The following is a 20,998-nucleotide window of genomic DNA, read 5'->3' as shown; positions in this document are numbered from 1 at the left end:
AACTCTCCTCAAAATAGTCACTTTATCTTGAAAGAATAGATAATTGCATATTAGTTTCTTGCATAGGAAAAACTATGTATATTTCTCTTTCTTTGGATAAATTAGATAAAGTATTCTTTTCTGGAAGATTCTGGAAAGAGAAATATATAAATCTTGAATTTCAGTAAATTTTGAGACTTCTGTGTTAGAAATTCTATGAGTAATTAACAAGTTTGATTTCAATTTCCCTATAATTTTCACCCACTCTGACTTTCAACCAACCCATTGTTTATAGATTGTTTCTTCTGGCAACCGTACCGTTGAGAACTAATTTTAGAAATGGAGAATTCTTTCAGAAATGGGAAGAAATAGTGAGATAAATTGCCATAAGTTTGGGATTATATGCATAATAGTTCATAATCATAAAAAGCTCAAGGTCTGAAGCACATAATAAATCCTAGTAAACTCAACTGATTTACCATAGATGAAAAAATTGCCATGCTCTTAGTTCAATGGGTCATTTCATCTGAGAGGAAGGCCCTGTGAAAATCAGGAACAAAGTTGACAAATTTCATGGATTGGTCATGGTGAGCAATATTGAATTTCATGGTTTGTCACAGATGAATAGAAAAATTTTAACCGCCCGATGCATTTGTAAAACAAATAAATTATTATCAAAGATTGCATATTTTAATAATAGTAATAACGTAACATACATTCATTATTGTTAACCCATGGCCTTTTGATACATTTTTTAACAACTATGCAAATAGTCAAATCTCTGTGATTTGTGCATTAGATACTACACTGTAACCTCATTCAACAAATTTAAATTGCTAATTTCAACCAGGATTACAGAACATTTTACACCAAGCACTGCCTCTGGTTTTCCTTAATATAAAACATAGATAGCTACATTGCTTTGAAGCATGAACAAAAAGTCTAGATACTTTCCATTTCAATGTTTTTCAGTTCATATAAATTTTCACAAATTGTATCCATTCGTGTTGATTTCAATTTTACGATTGTTTTTCTAGAATATCAATGCAATCTTTGGGATGCATTTTGCTTTATATTGACAAAGGAAATCTACAGGACAGCCTGTTCTTCACCAAGTAGGAAAAAGTTGTATGTGTGTAACAAGGACCCTGTTGACTCATTTAGCTTCTTTTCACAGCCAGGGTATGAAATTGTCATATTATTGGTATTTAGGGAAAAAAATGTATCTCTATTTCACATTTAAAAATTAAACTGTATGCTTTGAGGAATTGGTGAAAAATAACAATCAGATGTTGATAGTATTGAATTTTTTATAAACTGTACCTGACATTTGTCACTACATGTGACACGCCTTTTTTGAAGGTGACTGCCTTTCTTCCAAGTAGTTCTGACAGATGAACAGATGTATTCTCCTTTCTGAGTTTAGCGGAAGACCACTAAATCCCAGGGCAGGAATACATGATTTTAAAATCTTTTCAGGAAAATGAGACCTGTTTGCAAAAATGTGTGTTCTCTTTTAACTCTCCTTTGTAGATTTCTGTTAGAATGTTATAAAAGGAGTACTTTAAGTTTGTCCTCCAGGGAAAGAGACCTGCTGAAACATAAAATATTCACCATGTATTTTCCAAAATGCCTATTGCTTGTAGATCTTCCGTCAAGGCTGTTCAAGTGCACATTCAGAAGCATCCTCGGTGCACACTCACACACATACTCAAACATGGTTTCAGATGGTGCGTTTCGCTTGCGGAGAATGTTCATTTTAGCTTCTACGTAGCAAATTAAAATTGAATTCTTAGAATTTTAGGTAAATGCAGTTTAGTTTCAATTCAGCCAACGTTGTTGCCTCTCTAGCTCCTCTGATTAAGCACAGAGATTAAGCACAAGGGTTACAGCAGTGAGCAAGATAAATATCTGCCATGGAGTAAAGTCTGATACAATTTCTAATGTTAAGATTAAATTTATTTACACACACATGCCCACTGTCCCCGGTGTCACAACATTAATAACACGGAAGAATGGATTTCAGTACAAGTGCCAGCACACCAGGCAAAGGCCAGAGTCAGCAGATATAGGCCAGAATATTGACCAGCAGACCTATCTTGAGATGCACCTGGTATCACGAATATGGCTTTGAATAACTGAATTCCAAGGTATTTCAAAATATGCTGTGTCTATAGTTTGGTTTCAAACCAACGCTAGGTATTTTGAGGTTATGGTCTTAGCCTGTTTATTTCCTTATCTATTTTAAACTACTTCACTGTCCCTCACAAAGCAGAGCATGGACTGAAATTTCATTTTTCATACTTCAAGAATGTCTGCCATGCTTTGAAAATAGGTGTTTCCTCAAAACGTTAAGCATAGAGTATGCTTATGTAAAATATTGAGCATATGGTCCTATGACCCGGCAGCTTTACTCTCAGGTATATGCCTAAAAGAAGTAAAAATGTATGTCAGTACAAAGATTTGTATACGGGTGTTCATAGCAGCATTTTAAATAATAGCACAGAGTGAAAAGAACCCAAGTGCCCACCATCTGGTGAACTGGTAAACAGTATGTAGCGTATCCATACGGTGGAATATTATTCAGCCATAAAAGAACTATGGAGTGCTGACAGATGCTGCCTACCTCAGGACTGAACCTCGAGAGCATTTTGCTAAGTTAAAAAAGCCAGACAAAAGGGAGTATATATTGTGCAGTTCACTTCACTAGAAATTTCCAAAATAAACAAGAAGAGACAGAAAGTAGATTGATTAGTGGTTGCCAGAGGCTGGGAGGAGGGGAGAAGGGGTGGACCTGCTCGTGGGCACAGGATCTCTTTTGAGGGTAATGAAAATGTGATAAAATGAGACAGTGGTGAAGGTTACACAACTCTGAATATACTAGAAACCATTTAGTTGTCAACTTAAAATGGGTACATTTTGTGGTGTATGAATTAGATATCTTAATAAAGCTCAAAAAATGATACATACTGAACAGAAATAAAAATTGAAATAATTAAAATGTAAAAAAGAAATGGCAGTATGCAAAACGATTCAGAAAGTGAAGTTAGTTGTTTTAGCCATTTTGTTTAGATTAAATGACTCCTTTTGTCCCCTTCCTCTACACATTGCTTTTGAGGAAAATATCTATTTTTTTTAAACCTAAAATCAAACAGCCTTATATGTGATTCTAATAATGTAAAGCACTGGTGAAAGGCTAGTCATTGCCTTTGGAGAAGGCCTGTTTCCTGCCCTCTCCTCTGAGATCAAGTCTTGCTCAGCCTGACCACCATATGTCCTATTCTCTGTCTGCCCTGTGGCTGCGTAACACACAAGATTGCTCTTTACAGATGGCCCCTGAAATTAATCCTCCTTTCCACGAAGCAAGGTCTGACAATACCTTCTATTCATTCTTTTCTTCTTCTTCTTTTTTTTTTTAACTTGCATCTGCTATGTACCTACAGTTAATTCAAGCATTGTGCTAGTCCTTTTCTAACTTCACATCATCGTTTTCCAATCTCAAAGAGTTATTTTCATCATGCTCTCAAGCCAGGGGGCAGGAGAAAGGTGGGAAGCCGTATTTCATTCTGAGTGTCTTACCTTAATTTCTCTTCCTTAATGACATTCAGGCAACTACCTGTAGTCCCAGGGGTGATGCTGGTTTATGAATGCAAAACAATCACTTAGAATTGTGTTTAAAATGGTGACATAGATTGAGCTTGGTTCTCTGTCCAGCTTTATGGTTAATTGTGATATTAGGTGCATCAGAAAGGCTTGCATGTCCTCATTGTCTCAAGTATTCCAGAACCGTCCCAGGGGTTCAATTTCAAACTAATTCTACTTCTGACATTTTGGCCTTCTGTTGGTACTCTAGTTTCTCGAGCACCTCTGACAGCTTAGGCTCCGTGGTTAGATGCAGGAGTGAGGCATCTGCCTGGCCCCTCTGCCCCTTGGAACTTAGATCCTTGGGCTGCCTCGACTCTATCCTGGAGGTTTGTTCCATTAGCACCATATTATGAGACACAGTTCTCCTGGGAGGGCAGCCAAAAGCAGGGTAGCACAAGAGAAGCATAAAACCCATCTAGCTCTTTTTAGCTTATCAGTTGTTCTCACTTTTGATGTGCGTCGGATTTCTTTCTTTCTAGCAGCAGCTGGCTGCATAAGCTCAGAAAGTCAGTGAGTTTTGTTAATGAAGAAAGGAAGGAAGGCAACATACTTGTACATCAGAGAACCACAAGAGACTGAATCTGGGGCAGAGGGCCCAAGTGGCATGCCGTGACGAGCGCAGAGCCTGCACGATGCTAGTGATGGGGAAGGGGCGAGGGGAGCTGATGCTGGCTGAAGGGCCGAGGCGAGGAATTTCCCCAAACCCACTTTCCTCCCCTTAAGCAAAACCATCTTTACAGTCTGCTTGTTTGGAAATGTGAAGAAATGTAATCTGCTTCAACCTATGGACAATTACTTATTTTTAAAAGAGTATTTAAATTTGCTCTATCAAAATCCTTCTATGTCTTGCGGAAAATATAATTGTGCAGCTCTTAACGATTGTATCTTATTCTCCGCTATGAATTATTTAGAGCGTCCTCTCTTTTAAGTGTATACCAAAACATCATTAGAGGTTATCTAATAGCCAGCTCATCATTTCATTCCCCCAATGAGACTTGTGGGCCAATTTTCACCCTGTTATACTCTCCAGAATAATGACACTAATTTGGAATCTTGCTGTGGAATTAAATGCTTATACAGACCCCACCCCCTCTGAGACCATAAACATCTGCCATAACATTTCTTATAGCCAAATAACTCTACTATTACCAGGACGATGGAGAAGCCATGAGTGGAATAAAAGGGTTTAGGTAGGGCAGAAATGTTCTGGGAAATACCGTATCACCGGTAGTTTGTCGTCTTACGAAATTTTGGCACCATCCCAAATAACCATTCCATTATTATTAGATTCTCCATTATTTTTTCTAATCTCAAGGATGAAACTGTAGTTAGGCAATCATTTAGACTATGAGATAGTTGTAGACATTCTTAAGAAGTATTTTCAACTGTTGCTATCATACTGATAATATCTTATATATCTGGTCCGTTATTAGGTGCACGCACTTTGCCAGGTCCTTTCTATGCATCTCAGTCATCACACTGACCGTGTGAGGTGCTTCTTCTTCTTATTATTATTCCCATTTTACAAATGAGAAAACTGAAGCTGAATCAATTGTCAAGCCGCATTACACGTCCAGTGAAGAGCCCCCCCAAGCTACCAATTCAGTCTGTCTGGCTCCAGAGCTCCTGCGTATGCCCACGCGCTGCCTCTGGGTAGTCTTCAGTGACCCTACCCTTGGGTGCGGAGCAGGCAGCAAAGAGCGAATGTGAAAGGATCAGAGGGAGAGTCAAGTCCTAAGAAGAAACAAGGCAAAATAAGGGCATAGAGAGGGATGAGGTGGTGAGACAAGAAATATTTTAGACAGGGTGGTCAGGGAAGACTTACTACAAGGTTTTGAGGTAGAGCAGTCTCGAGAGCCAGCTGACCGTGACAGAGAATGAATTCTAGCTAAGGTGTTCATTCTTGGAGGAATGAACCGCCCCCCAGGTAAGTGGACAAATGGGACTTCATGCAAAGGGCTCACCAAAGTACGTGGCAAATTAGGCAGAGGCTAGGATACCACAGCCTCCAGTCTCTGTTGGTCTCTCATGAAGCCCCTTATCTCTTGTCCCATCTTTTTCCCCCAGTCTGATTTCCTTTGAGATCTCCGTTCTTGCCAGACCCCTTGCTGCATCTCCTCTCACATGATACCAGCACCCTCCCTTCCTACCTCCCTTACTACTGCATGTCCTACCCTCACTGTCTGGGCCTGTCTGTCCAGACTTTGGAACACTGCTGGCGAGAGTCACTTAGTTGACCTTTTGTACCTTCTGACAACGCTGCTCTATGTCCTACCTCTGGGTGGCTTTCTCTCCGAAGCATCCTCCTCCACTTTAGCCAAACCCTCCACTTTGCCCCATCTCACTATTTGTTAGCAGATGACCTTGCCCTGTACTTTCTGAGAAAACCTAGACCATCATGAATGTATTTTAACTTCTCATTTCCATTTTTTTTAAGATTTTATTTATTTATTTGACAGAGAGACAGCCAGCAAGAGAGGGAACACAAGCAGGGGGAGTGGGAGAGGAAGAAGCAGGCTCCCAGCGGAAGAGCCTGATGTGGGACTCGATCCCAGATCGCCGGGATCACGCCCTGAGCCGAAGGCAGACGCTTAACCGCTGTGCCACCCAGGCGCCCCTCATTTCCATTTTTAATAATTATCTCGATCCTTACTCACCTCTAAATCCTTTGACAGTCAATGTGTCTCTTTTTCCAGACAAAGCACTCTCGATCACACCTACCTCCTACTCCATGGCCATAGTCTTTTAAATATTCTTTCTTCTCCTTCTGGTTCTTTTCCTAAAGACTCTTTTATATTAACTTTTTTTCTTTCTCTATTATTGTATTTCCCTTTTGAGAAAATATTGACATGTATTTCTAAAACATAGTTTGCATTCACTGTCTCCACTTTGACACCCGTCATTCATTCCATGCACCACAACTACCCTCATCACGCTGAAACTCCAATTTTGCCTCTCCATGCGATTACCCTCTCTGCAGCTTTTATCACTACTGGCCTTTTCTCCTCCCTTGGTTTCCCTACTATCACTTTGTCCTGGCTCTTTGCCTGCATCTTGAATTATTCCTTCTTGGTTTCATTTGAGTGCTTCTCTTTCTCACCTCATGCTTTAAATGTTGGTGTGTTTCTGAGCTCTGTTCTTAACTATCTTTTCCTATTACACTCTTTCTTTGGGTTAATTCACCCATCCCAATGGGTTTCCATTATGACTCCCACATTAGTATCTTCCACCCAGATATCTCTTGTATAGTCTACATCAGCAAATACAAATTTCTATTGGATGTCTCTCTTCGGATGTACTTCAAATGCCTGCAGCTCCCTTAACATATCTGAAACTAAGTAAAATACCTCTGAGTCCTCCTGGGGTTCTCCTAATCCTTAACCCTTCTCCTTTCTACCTTCTCCTTTGTGCCATCTTCAACCCCATGTCTTTAGGGAATTAAATGTATTAATTTTTTTTAAAAGACTTTTTTTATTTATTTATATGACAGAGAGAGAGAGACAGCCAGCGAGAGAGGGAACACAAGCAGGGGGAGTGGGAGAGGAAGAAGCAGGCTCCCAGCGGAGGAGCCTGATGTGGGGCTCGATCCCAGAACGCCAGGATCATGCCCTGAGCCAAAGGCAGATGCTTAACAACTGAGCCACCCAGGCTTCCCTAAATGTATTAATTTTATGTCTATGTTTTTTTATATTTGCCTTCTACTTACTTTCTCCTCTGCTTCTTACTTTGGTTTAGGACGTTGTCCTCTTCTGTGTGGTCTACTGAAATATTATCTCATTATCCCCCCCTACTCCAGCCTTGATCCCTCCAGATCTCTCCACACTATTGCACAAGAGATCTTTCTAAAATATAAAATAGCTGATATAACTCCCATGCTATAAACTCTTTAGCGATTCCCCATGAAAGCATATCGTGGTATCCTGACCCAGGCTTCTGCTTAGTTCACACAGTGTAATGTAGGGATTGGAAACATGACAGCCTCTTTTTGAGGCGTATTTAAGAAATTTTGTTCTTTTTGAAATTTAGTAAGAAAAAAATGGCTTTCAAAGAAGAGATATATTAAAAGTCTAAAAAGTATTGAAGTATATTTAATTAGTAGGTGTTCTACTTGGCAAGACAAACTGGGAAGAGACAGATCATATTTGGAAAATGTGAGAATACAAGAAGCAGGTTATGGAATGAAAAGGTCGGAATGGGTTTTCAAAATGGAATTCTGTTTTACATATTATTTAAAAGACGCTCTTGCTCCTGTGCTATATATAAAGAGAGATAGTACCACTTCAAACAATTCCATTTCTAAAATGTTCCCAGTTGTTACTCTTAACTCCATGTAGGCAAATATAGTCTTCTGTTATGATAAAAATTTTATTAGCCAAGCTATCTACTAAAGATTTTATGTGGCAAATTCTTTCTTATTACCTCAAGATTTATTGTTGAATTTGGGCCAACCTAGAAAAATGTTACAGTCACTTCTCCAAAGATAATTGTAGACCAGATATTCTGGCCAAGTTGTTCTAATTTTGAAATCGTATTCATATATTTTACAGTTAAATTCTTCTTTATAAGCCCTCTGTAGGCTCTTAGGAGCATACAAAATTAATTATAAATTCTCATTAATTGTTTAGTATTTATAAATCACTTTAAAGAATAAGGAGAGGTAGCTTTATTCTAAACATTTCTACAGTAATGAAGCAAATACGACAAAATATTGACATGTATTTGATCCAGGTTGAGGAGGGTGATATAAATGGTATTCACTGTCCTATTCTTTATTCATTTATTTTTGACAAATTTTATAGTGGTAGTTTTTACCTAATAATGGTATTGTCTTACTTTTCCAAGTGTAAGTATTGCTGTATAGGGGCCTCTGAGTTACCCATTAACATAGATCCCAAGTGGATGGGTACATTGTCCATTCTAGCGCAATACCATTTTGTGTAAAATCATGAACTTGAGGGGTGCCTGGGTGGCTCAGTCAGTTAAGCACCCAACTCTTGATTTCAAGTCAGGTCATGATCTTAGGGTCATGAGATCAAGCCCGGGGTTCTGTGCTGAACATGGAGTTTGCTTAAGATTCTCCCTCTACCCTACCCCCCAATCACATGCACTCTCAAAAAAAAAAAAAAAATCATTAACTTCGAATACTCAGTGAAAATAAAAAGTTTTGGTGGTCTTCATGGTCAATGTTTCCTGTGTATTCTGAAATAATTATTTTATTTCCCCCAGGACTTTTCAGCATGGCATAGATGATTCTACTTCAGATTCCAGAAAACCATTTTTCAAGCAACCGTTACATTGGTTTTCTTGCATATCACATTTCTACCCTTCTTTACTCAGGTGAGAACCTCTAAATGCTACACTATGTATAATTCTATGATCCCTTTAAAGTTGAATAGAAACTTTTATCCATGGAGGTAAATGCATCTCACAAAAAGCACTTAGAATTTTTATGGTACTCGGGTAAGTAAAAAGTATTACTTCTCTTTTTATTAGCTCAAGAATCCAATATACAAGCTTTATAATCATTCTGCTAACTTATAGCTTTACTGTTGTAATGGAAAAATGTGAATTTTTGGAATTTAGTTCTATTTTAGCTAATTGCTTAGCCATTTTAAAATTCATCCTTCTTGATCTATGACTGGGGATTTGACAGTTCTCCAACTAATTATTAAAAAAAAAAAAAAAGACAGCAAACTGAATAATTCCTGTAACAAACTAGAGCCTTAGGTAAAAGTTGAGAGAGAAGAAACTTTAAAAAATTATGAATAGGGTCTTTCACTTTTATTATTTAATTAACAGCATTTAGGCATAAGAAAAATCATTTAAAGCATGAAATATACTTGCAGAATGATCTGATGACATTTTGTGGCATTATATCGAATGTCAGTTTGATTCTTTGCTGAATATATCAATGGAAAGTACCTTTCCTTGGTGTCTGTGAATAAATATATCATGTATAGCTGAAGGAGATACTGTTAATTCCCATCCATTCTTGATTCATCTTGGAAGTACACTATCAGTGATTTCACTCTCTAAATTGAGGGACTGTCTCTCACTCTTGAGGAACAAAAGTCCTACCCATAAAGAGAGGTTGTGTAAACCTCATATACAAAATCTCCATAAACCCCACAACAAATAAATCCTGTTTACCGATTCAGTTACTGTCTCCATATAGGAAATGGGGAATCCAAGATCAGTGACACATAGACGCTACCTTCAAGGACCTTAGTGTATTGTTGTTACTTCACTTACAAATAAAACATTTTCACCATCTCTGATGAATTCCTTATGACTGATTCCTAGAAACAGAATACCCTCAATATCCTGTCATCTCAGTACACAGCAGCTTGCATGTAAATAGACTTATGGCATTGAGAATTAAATAGCTGACTTTTTAATACTCATTATTGCAAAAATAAGAAATTAAACAACTGAATCTTTTACAGTGTGAATTAAACAAACAAAAAAATCTGTATCACTTTGATGAGTTCCCAAAATTCTCAACCTATTTGTTCTCCATGTTTTCAGAGTTGCTTAAACCTATTAGTATTACTACTTTCATCTTAGTCTATAACATTGAGATACCCCCGTTCAGGCGTTACTCTGTAAGATCTCCACCTTCAGGCTCATTCCCTCCACCTAGAGGCCTGGAAAGGCAGCATGGAAATGGGTTTATCTTTCACATAGCCACTTCTTATGTTTAACTTCTTTCTTCTCTACCTAAAGCAAGCATAAATGTAATAAGACTTTTCTTCCTTTCTGCTTCTGTTGAGTAATCCATCTCCGCCATTATCCTAACACAAACATTAGAACATGGGAGTCACTACTCAGCCCATAGTAGAAATGAAGTTGGCTACGAGCTTTCCAGAGGAGAGTTTAGGAAGCTGTATCAAAAACCTTAAAAATATTTATTCCTCTTTATCCAGAAATTTCATTTCTAGCGACTGATCCTAAGGAAAGAATCAGAGCGGCTGATGAAGCTTTGTATGGAAGGCTATCCATTGAAACAGTCTTTGTGAAATAAATGTCCCACAGTAAAGGATTAGACAAATCAATTATGGGTTAGTCATATGATACATTACTGTGGAGTCATTCAAAGGGTCGATTTTGAAAAATTTTAAATGACAATTGATTATGATTTATAGTTAAAGGGAAGCTGCAGTTAGTCATTATGACATCATCAAAACGAGCCTGGTTGTTACAGTGACAACTGTGTACCAGACATTCCAGGTGCTTCATGTACATTATTTCTTTTAAAAATCACACCAATCTGTGGGACACCTCTTCCTGTGCTTCTTTCATGGAAAGTGATCACTTTAAAGTGATGTGTAGATGGCAACTTTCTCAAGGGAACCATGCTGAGAGGCAGACTCTGAAGCTAGGCTTGTCTGCTTCCAAAGCTGTGGCCCCTGACAACTACACCCTCACCTGTCACGGGAGAGCAGTTGTTCAGAGTGGTATTAGCAGGTGTACATAAAAAATCTAGGATTGCCAGTTATTTGTTATGTAAAGTCTCTTTTTATGTCCTCATGTATTAGTACTTATGTACTAATCTATAGTGTGTATCTCCAAGGGAGGGCTCTGGTAGGTGGATTCCTCAGGCTTGCTAGATGTGAGACCCATGTTTCCCAGGGGATGAACAGTTACTGGAAAGTGGAGCATAGTCGAAGGTGTTGAACTATGCCATACTACTGTACATATAGCATTAAAAATGTGTATATGGTTGGGGCGCCTGGGTGGCTCAGTCGTTGGGCGTCTGCCTTCGGCTCAGGGCGTGATCCCAGAGTCCTGGGATCGAGCCCCGCATCGGGCTCCTCTGCTGGGAGCCTGCTTCTTCCTCTCCCACTCCCCCTGCTTGTGTTCCGTCTCTCGCTGTCTCTCTCTCTGTCAAATAAATAAAAATAAAATCTTAAAAAAAATAAAAAATAAAAATGTATGTATGGAAAAACAAAATTGAGAGGATCTACGCTGGGGAGCTTATTGCTTTTATCTTTGTGTGGTAGGATTGCAAGCAATTTCAATTTTTTAATGTATCATTTGCCATATTTTCCAAAATTCATATAATGAAAACAATTTAATTTTATAGATCTTTCTGGGCTTGCAATGGGGTTACATCCTGACAAACTCATCAAAAGTTAAAAATATTGTGAAGTCAAAAATGCATTTAGTGCACCTGACCTACCAAACATAGCGTATTAGCCTCACCTACCTTAAACGTACTCCAAACACTCACATTAGCCTGCAGTTGAGCAAAATCATCTAACACAAAACTCTTTAAATAATTCAGTGCTTGCATAGGTCATGTAATATCTTGATTACTGTACCAAAAGTGAATAACCGTGGCTGTATGGGTACAGAGTGGTTGTAAATTTGGGTTGTTTACCCTTGCGATCACATGTCTGCAGGAGCTACGGCTCACTACCATCACCCAGCATCATGAGAGTATCAGACATCATAGCCTGGGAAAATCTCAAAATCTCAAAATTTGAGGTGTGGTTTCTACTGGACACCTATCATTTCACACCATCATAAAGCTGAAAATCATAAGTAGAACCATCGCAAATCGGGACCACTTGTATTAAGATAAAAGTTTTTTTAAAGCAGAAAGAAGCCCCATTTTTTATTGCTCTTTTGTTCACGTGGCTTACCCTCTAACCTCTAGACAGATGATTTCTAGCTTTGCATCTCCAACTCTGAGCACTTACCTTTACCCCCACATGGAGTATGTCCAGCTGCTCGTATTTTTGAGTGACCCCCTGTTATTACTGGAAATCCACTCTGATGTCCTCAACTGATCCTTCCTTCCACTCTTCCCTTGACGTCCATGCATGTGTCTTTTGTATTAGGAGGGTCATCATTCTTAAACATTTCCAGGGTAGAATCTTGATTATAGTTTCCATGTTGAGCTCTGCTTTGCCTCTTCCTAGTGTATTATCACGTTCAGTTGATTCTTTCTTGACAGTTCTCATAGAACCATCCTTTCTCTCCAACCCATTACAACAACCTTAGTCCATTTTACTAATATTTAACATGTTTCAGATACTGTTTTCATTATATCACTCTTCTGCTCAAGAACCTGCCATAGCTTCTGTGTGGCCCACACTGGCTGGCTTATTACCTGGAGTACCCAACAGCCTTCTCTACTCCAGCTGTTAGTCTCCTCTCTTGTCTCTTAAGACACAGTTACTCCATACTTTTCACTGTTTTTATTTTTTATTCTCAGCTTCAGACCTTTATTTATGAAGTTTTCTCTCCTGGAATACCTTTGGTTCTCTTCTTTGCTTTTCTAAATTCTCCGTGCAAGCCACAGGGTGAGCTCCCCTACACTGAGGGCAGTACTTTCTGACAATTATTCTTTAACAGGTCCATAGAATATGCTTAGAAAGACATGATCCATGTGACTTAAGATCTAACCCTTTCAGAACAGTGGTAGAGTCAGAGAAACCCAGGGCTGCAATAAAAAGTAATTTCAGAATAACTCAAGGTATTGCCTTGCATTTGTGAAACAGTGCAATGTGAATTCCTGACCACCGTCATGTGACCTTAAAAACTCCACTGCTCCATCCATTTTCCTCACATTTATCTGCTGTTTATGTTTGTCACCCCCAAATTATCTTTCAAAACTTCATTCCTCCCCTTAGCAACTAAAATGAACTGTTTGGAGAAACACATGGGTTGGATAATGACAAACTAAAAATATATAAAGCTTTTCTTTTCTTTGGAAAAGGTGAGGTTGAGAGGAGAGCTGACTGAAATATCTAATATTACGAAGGATCTTAATACTTTATTCACCCTCTTGCTTATTTATTTGCCCCTGTGCATTGTTTTAGAAAGGATTTAATGTGGCCTTTAACAAGTATTAAATATATTAAGATAATGTATTAAAAGTAGGTGAGATGGAAGAAAAACAAGTAAGAGGACATGAAATTAAGACTTAAGAGTTACAAATGTATTAATAGTTATATGACCCATAAATTTATCTGTAGGATTACTGGCAAAAGCCTATGAAGTATATAAATTGGTAAAAATAGAATTTTTCATGTTCTCCTAGAATCCCTGGAATAGAGTTTAGAAGAGTTTGCTTTAGGGAAAATAAATGTAGTTTCAAAGCAGTAAGTAAAATGTACTGTATTCATTATCCCTAGCACTGGTATAGGCTAACAATGTGAGTTGATTTAGAAAGAGTAATCAGTTTCATACTAGATTAAACTAAGGCACGTGGAGGATATATTAATCTCAAGGTTAATACTATGACACCATACTGTGCTTTCATATAAATGTTCAAGGAAGAATACTATCTTAGTCAATTAGACTGTTGCATTATAATGCTTTTTTATTATTTTCCAAACTTTCATCTTCTTGTGGTTCTTTAAATATTTCCTCATATTTTTCCGGTCTTCCTTAGCTAAGTAGGTCATAACTGCACACTGAAACCAAGTAGCATAATCAGTGTGAGTAAACAGCCCATTCATTTTACACTGCTCATTTCCTTTTATGATGACAACATGATGTTTTGATTCGTGGCCAGTCCGTTCTGAGCTGTAGATATTTCTTTCTACTCTGCTTTTGTTTCTAGTTTTACTCAATGTAATCCTGTTTTAGATTTATATACATTTTCCCTCCCTAAATATATTAAGCTACCTTTGGCTGCATTATATTATGTATGCCACGTGGGTCTTTCCTTTTATCCAGTTCACCAAGAGGTGTCCGTTCATTCTCTCTATAAATGCATTTAAATTTTTTTCTCTAAGTAAGGCACTGTGCTAGGTGTTAATGGTGAGGAAAGAGGTAGGCAATGAAGTTGGAGACAAAGACCCTTTCCTCAAACAGTTACATATTGGTAAGTAATACAATCTTAGTGACCTACCTGACAACAGCAGACAATACCATTGTCCACTTCCTCCATCTTGAGACACACTCCCGATTCCCTCCTGACATATTCTCCCAATCTTCTTCCTTTTCTGTTATTGTTTCTCTGTCTCCTTTGCCGGTTCATCTCCTTAGACCTGGCCATTAAATATTGAACGTCTTTAGCGTTCTATCACAGAACTTTTACAGGTGAAGTGAAACATGCCTATGGCTTTATGTAATCCCTGTATGTCCCCAGATTAGAATCTCTAATTTTTACCTCTCCTGGGACTACAGACCCATATATCCGTGGGTGCCAGTCATAACATGAATGACTTCCTGAGGTTTATTCCCGGAGATCACAAAGACATCTCAAACTCAACATGACCAAAAGTGGACTTAGGATATTCCCCTCCAAATGGATCCCCTTCTGTTATTCCGTAGTTTGGTTAATGGTACCTCCATGCAGTTGTACAAGCCAGAGACATAGGAGGCAACCTGAACACCTCCCTCTTTCTCTCCTACCATATCCAAACCATTGCTAAGTCTCATTAATTTTAACCCCGACAATTCGCTATCCATTGCACCACCTTTGCTTTAGTCCAAGTAATTATCTTCCTCCTCAGTGCTGTAATGACCTCTTAGTTTTCTTCCCATATATATGTTGATTCCCGTTTCCAGTGTGTTCTGAACTGCAGCCAGAGATTTCTCAAACCCAAATCTATTTTCAAAACTACATTTTATCATTTCACATTTATGGCTTAGAAACCTTCTATGAATTCTCCATTGTCCCTAAATATAAACAAAAACATTCAGCATCCTATAAGACGTACAGAGGTGTGGTTTACCCACCTCTGCAACCTCTTGTGATATCACACTGTCCCGTGATTCTGCTCTGCATACACATTAGTTTTTTTATAAAAGTTCCTTGTCGTGCCATGCTCCTTTCTGCCACAGGATTTTTGCACATGCTTTTCCCTTTCTCTGAAATGTTTTCATTCTCTTTCACCTAGTTAATGCCAACTTCTCTTCATATCTCAGCTCCAGTGGACTTTTGTAGAGAAGCCTTTCATCAACCAGAAAAACGGGTTCATTTCTTACTGCATCTTCTAATAGCATCTTTTGCTTTTCCTTCAGTGAGTTTTTATGGTTGTAGTTTAATTTTTATTTGTATGTTCATTTAAACTGTATATGTGTTCTCCACTCAATTCTGTAATAACAGTGACTGTTTTTGCTTACTGCTGTGTATTCAGGGCCTTGCATGTAGAAGTCAGCCAAAAAATAGTAGTTGATTGAATGAGTGGATGAAGGAACACATGAATTATTGTAGTATTGTTTCAGATATTGCCATATTAAATGGTACGTTTAGCTCTTTTCAGACATTTGATCTGAATGATAAAGCCCAGGCAGAGAAAGCGTGGTCTTGTTGAGGAGGTGGTTTCTAGTATCCTTAGGATAAGACATCTGGGGAGGAGGATGAAAAAGAGTTTTGGTCTCTCAGCTACTGCTGACAGGCTGTTCCACAGGCCTGAGGAGAAGAGCTTAGGGATTTTGTACTCTGATGAGATGCCAAGCTTTGACACAGAGCCAACAGTTGGGGAGAAGAAATGAGAACCTTTTAACACCAAAACTCTTAAGTAGTTGTTCCAGAGTGTGGATGGACAAGCAGCTGCATCACTGAAAAGATTTTTAGAGGGGCCTGGGTGGCTCAGTTGGATAAGCGTCCGACTCTTGGTTTCGGTTCAAGTCATGATCTCAGGGTGGTGAGATGGAGCCCCAATGTATGGCTGTATGCTTAGCGTGGAGTCTGCTTGAGATTCTGTCCCTCTTCCTGCCCCGCTGCCCTTCCTCCTGCTCACTCACTTGCTCTCTATCTCTCCCTCTAAAATAGATAAATAAAATCTTAAAAAAAAAAAAAAGATTTTTAGAAAGTCACATGTCTGTTATTAAAAGAAGTTAAAATGTTAGATGCGCTAGGTACTTGATACAACAAGATATTTATTCATATTTTCCCTTTTCTATTATGGTTTAAAGGTATTATATAAAAAAGAATATAGTATTGGAGCCAGCAATGAGATAACAGAAAATTATGGGTTTCCATGTTAGACAGACATGATTTGTAGGCTTGGGTAGTTTTGCGACCTTGGAAGGTTAGTTAACCTACATGAGCTTCAGTTTCCCTCGATATGACATAGTTTATATTTTTGTGGAAAAGTTAAAACATAGATCCAGTCTCATTGATCTACTTGTACACAGCTTGCAATACCATTCTTTTCTTCTTCCATCTTGAAACATCTTCCTTCCTTAACTGTTGAGATACTCTCCTACCGGAGAGTTATGAGCTGAAGTGCCTCATCACATAACTATTCACTGAACGGTCATTCACTACTGCTGTGTTAGTAAAGAGCTATATGTTTCAGAAAGTGGCAGATTTTGTCAGTTACCCACACATATTTAAAGGACTCCCCATAAGTGTGATAAAGTGGATAGAATATTGAACCACTTTCTCATTGAGTCTCACTTATCTGAAACATGATGCCAGAGGAGACCTTTCTTGAACTCTCTGTAACAGGTGTTCATTATCTGGTAGACGGGGACCAATAATATTTAGAGGCTCCAGAGAGCTAACTTCTGTTCCTCAAAAGGGATGGCTGAGTGATCCCTGAGTCCAGTGTCTCAGTGACTCAGGTGTTAGATTAGCCCTTCAGGGGGAGTCCAAAGGTGATGGTTGATATGTAATACTATTTTAAAAATTGAAATTAGATTTTATATGTTTCTAGAAATAGGATATGCTAATCTGTGTAACATTAAATTGTAGAGCTAGGGCTATGAGTTTGGGTACTAATATATTGGGGTGATTTGGGGGAAATGGGGTCATCCCATGTAAAAAGTTTAATTTTGCTAAAATTAGGAAATAACACTGCTCCTCATAGTTTGAACACCCACCCTCTAAGCTGTACACCAGAAAGTGTAGATACAACCAACTCTAAAAAGAAGAGATGCTTTAAGAGTATCAATCTACTTCGGTGGACAGAGTTAATTCAAACTCAAGGCAAATCCTGTATGCAAGTCTACAGGTGAACCTTGTCTGATTTGTTTATTGGATCACCTTTAATTATAAAAATCATAGAGAGTTATCCAGATAAAATATGTGCAAACATTTTCAGTGCTATAACTACATATAACCTGCACACTTTTGGTTAATGTGATTCAGAAAAATATTTGGGATTGCTCCCCCCCCCAAAAAATGTATTAAAGTTATTTTCCTAGAGAAAGATGACAAAATTGCTTTAAATATTTGTATTTACTTATTTACTAGGAAGATCGTGAAGGATCAGTTTTGAAAAGCCCTGAGTAGTACAGCAAAGCAGGGCTTCTCCTCTGCTTTTGTTTTCTCTCTTTAAGGCTTTTACTCTCAGTTTCTCTTTAGACGTGCCCTTGCCTTTGTTCTCTGAATCATGTAACTTACAGTCTCTGGTATAAATTTGGCCCCGTAATCCATGACAGGAACCATCTGGTTGAAATCAGTCCCTAGATCCCTTGAATAACATGGCTCCAATTTGAGAATCAGCCTTGAGACCACAAACTTGATTTTGGGTCAAAAAGATGGTATCCTCAATTAGGAGGTTGAATAGAGCCAAACATACTCAGTACTGGAAAATGCAACTTACCTACCAAATATCAGCCAGGTTGAATGGAAAGCAACTTGGAGTAGAGGAATAAACATGGGTTTTAAAGTCAGAAAGACCTGAATTCCAAGTCCAGTAGCCATATTTATTAGCTATATGACCGTTTACTAATTTCTCAGTATTCCTGAAACAAAGATTAAGTGAGAAGAAAATTAAGTGTCTCTATGCATGTCTTATTTTAGATCTCCCCAAGAAGCAGACCCTGAGACAAAGATTTAAGTGAAAGTAGTTTATTTTCTAAGTGAAGGGAACACTGGAAGGGGAGTGGGTAAGTGAGACAAAGAAAGACAGCAAATAAAGATTCATGTAATGAAGCCAACTACTGAGGGAATAACCAGAACTTAAACCTTCTGGGGAAATTCTTGGAGCCCATGTGGAAGGCATATATATGAGAGTTATCCCACCAAGGGAGCAAGGATGCTGAGGTATTTACACGGCAACTTCCATCAGTCATTGGTTAAAGGCTGCTTCGGGGCTGTGAATTCACTAGCACTTCCGACTTGTCTTGCCGAAGGCAGAGAAATGCAGGACATATTGAATGAGTGGTTGGTAAGGGCAAGAGGATGTGGGGACATTGACAACATCTGCTTTGGTGTACGCTTACACTGCTGAAATCCACTCATTACCCATATTAGGTTCTCTGAGTCTTATCATTGCTTCTTCAAGGTGATGCCTGGTCTACACCTTTTAAAAAAAATTATTATTGCAATAGAGTTCGTGGGACAAGCTAGAGTATCCCCTACTGCAATTTTTCCCAAGTCTGCAAGTGATAATCATCATTACATCTCTCTACCACTTCTTCCAACTTCCCCTCACCTCGACCATCACATCTGCTGATTTACATTCCTTGGCCAGTGGAGTCACTGAGACGTTCGTCCTTGAGGGGTTGGACCCCTGACTGTCATTCCCTTATCAGAACATCATTACTTCTATTGCCTGTTTATGGTTATTACCATTCATGAGGGCATCAAGAGATGCCCTGGTAAATCCCTTGAGTCGCAGGCATACTCTTCCCTGCTCCCCTTATGCAGTAGCAACTCCAATTCCTCAGTGGAAATTAGGGTTCATTACTCTTGCCAGTTTAGTAACTCCTTTCATTGTCTGCTAGACTGCTGGCACTGGAAGCCACAAATGCCCAGATGGCAGGTATAAGGTCACCAGTTGAGTGGAATTCTTGATGGTACCCTGGTAGAGGTGTGCATACTCCGACTTACCCCACCATGGAAACCAAGACCTCCACTCCTACATGGCCTATGGGGAGTTATGGGAATAGAAAACACAGATTCCCCAAGTGGATCATCAGGAGCGCTGGTGAGAGGGGCCTCATGGTACTTTCACTCTCGACACCCAGACTCATGTAGTTTATCTGTTAGGGACATAGTACTTTATAATGGCTATCGGTTCAAAGTAAGTATCAAATCCTGAAGAACAGTTCCTAAACACTGTTGGGTATTGTCCCCAAGCTGTCCATTTTAGAGTCCATTCCGGTGTTCTTCTGGTCTGACAGCATCTGCATGAAACATGTATGGTGGGATCAGTAAATCCCATGGTCGTGCGGCCTGAACCTACCACAGAGCCTTCTCTTGCCCTGCGCCTCATGCACAACCATGACTGGAAGTCAGGCTGGTGTATGCTGATAGAGCTAAGTTTTTTGTTGTTTTTTTTTTAACTTTCTACTGCAGTATGATTTCATACTAAAAAATTGCAGTAATTACACATGAACTACCTGATAAATTTCCATAAAGTAAACACACCCAAATACAGCTCAGATTTTGCATGCTGATTGTATAAAAATAATTTGTTAGTTTCATAACCAGTAATGATTGAACTCTATTATTATATCACTCCTTACTCCCAGCACTTGAAAAATTCTTTAGGCTAATTCATGCCCCAGAAATGTAGCACTTATTAGAGTATAAGCCTAATAAAACCCAGCCATAAATTCATTCTGTCTCCCTTATGAGTTCCAGTGGATTTATAAATTTTTGTTCTCTTTTTTGTATTATAGTGGAATTCAACATGTACATATTTGAAACATATATATAAAATATATATATATGTATAAAATTTCCCTTTCTGTCATTTTTTGTGAGGCTGATCTCACTTTCACAGCTCCACCAGCTCAAAGGATGAGGGAACATATGCTTCTCCATATGCCTAACACAGGCTCCTCAATGCATTTATTACCCGGAGCTTAGTGATTGAGGAATGTTTGTAATATTTTATTTTTCCTCATAGTGAGTCATTCTACTGTACATTTCAAAATATGTGATAAGTTGAAAGATCCAAGAATTGAGGTACATTTCAACAAACAGCTTCCCATCTGGTAAATGAGAGGTTTTATTTATAACCAGGTATTCAGATGCAGTGGTATGAAATGACCTTCAGATTATTTTGTTTTATTACACGTCTAAAGGGCTGAGCAAATACACTCACCCCCTCCAATCCACTCTCCACACTGTAGCCAAATCAGGAAACTCATCTACCTTAAACTCTTCAACTGGTCCCAAATCCCCACTCTGGCTAACGAGGCCCTCCATGATCTGCCTCCTGTCTCTTTCTTCAGATTGTCTCTCAACAACCCGTCCCTTCTTTTCTACACTCCACCAAACTGGATCTTTCAGCTTATTAAATGTATCCCTAAATCAGCACTCAACTCAAGAAAAATATATAGGTAGGTAATGTTTAAAAGTTAAGTTGCTTTTAATATATAACTTACTACCAACTAGCTGCTTTTCATCCATTGAACCCCAAGCAAGTTTCTAGAAGTCAACACTTGGGGTTTAGGATGGGATTAGGGACAGCCGTTGTGAGGATCTGCCTCAGTGTTTCAGTAC

The 20,998-nt window shown here is 38.6% G+C and overlaps 1 protein-coding gene across 3 annotated transcripts in view; it reads left to right on the top strand.

The window, feature by feature from the left end:
• Positions 1–20,998, top strand: part of KIAA0825 (KIAA0825 ortholog) — a 376,584-nt gene that overhangs the window by 119,714 nt on the left and 235,872 nt on the right. For all 3 annotated transcript variants that reach the window (XM_026498622.4, XM_057307500.1, XM_048220968.2), the window contains one exon: positions 8,851–8,961. In XM_026498622.4, the coding sequence (XP_026354407.1) occupies positions 8,851–8,961 (111 nt within the window). The remainder of the gene's footprint in view (positions 1–8,850; positions 8,962–20,998) is intronic.

Source organism: Ursus arctos, unplaced genomic scaffold (assembly GCF_023065955.2).
Source record: "Ursus arctos isolate Adak ecotype North America unplaced genomic scaffold, UrsArc2.0 scaffold_5, whole genome shotgun sequence".
NCBI lineage: Eukaryota > Metazoa > Chordata > Mammalia > Carnivora > Ursidae > Ursus > Ursus arctos.
The sequence above is the reverse complement of the archived record's forward strand: the minus strand, read 5'-3'. Positions and strand labels throughout refer to the sequence as shown.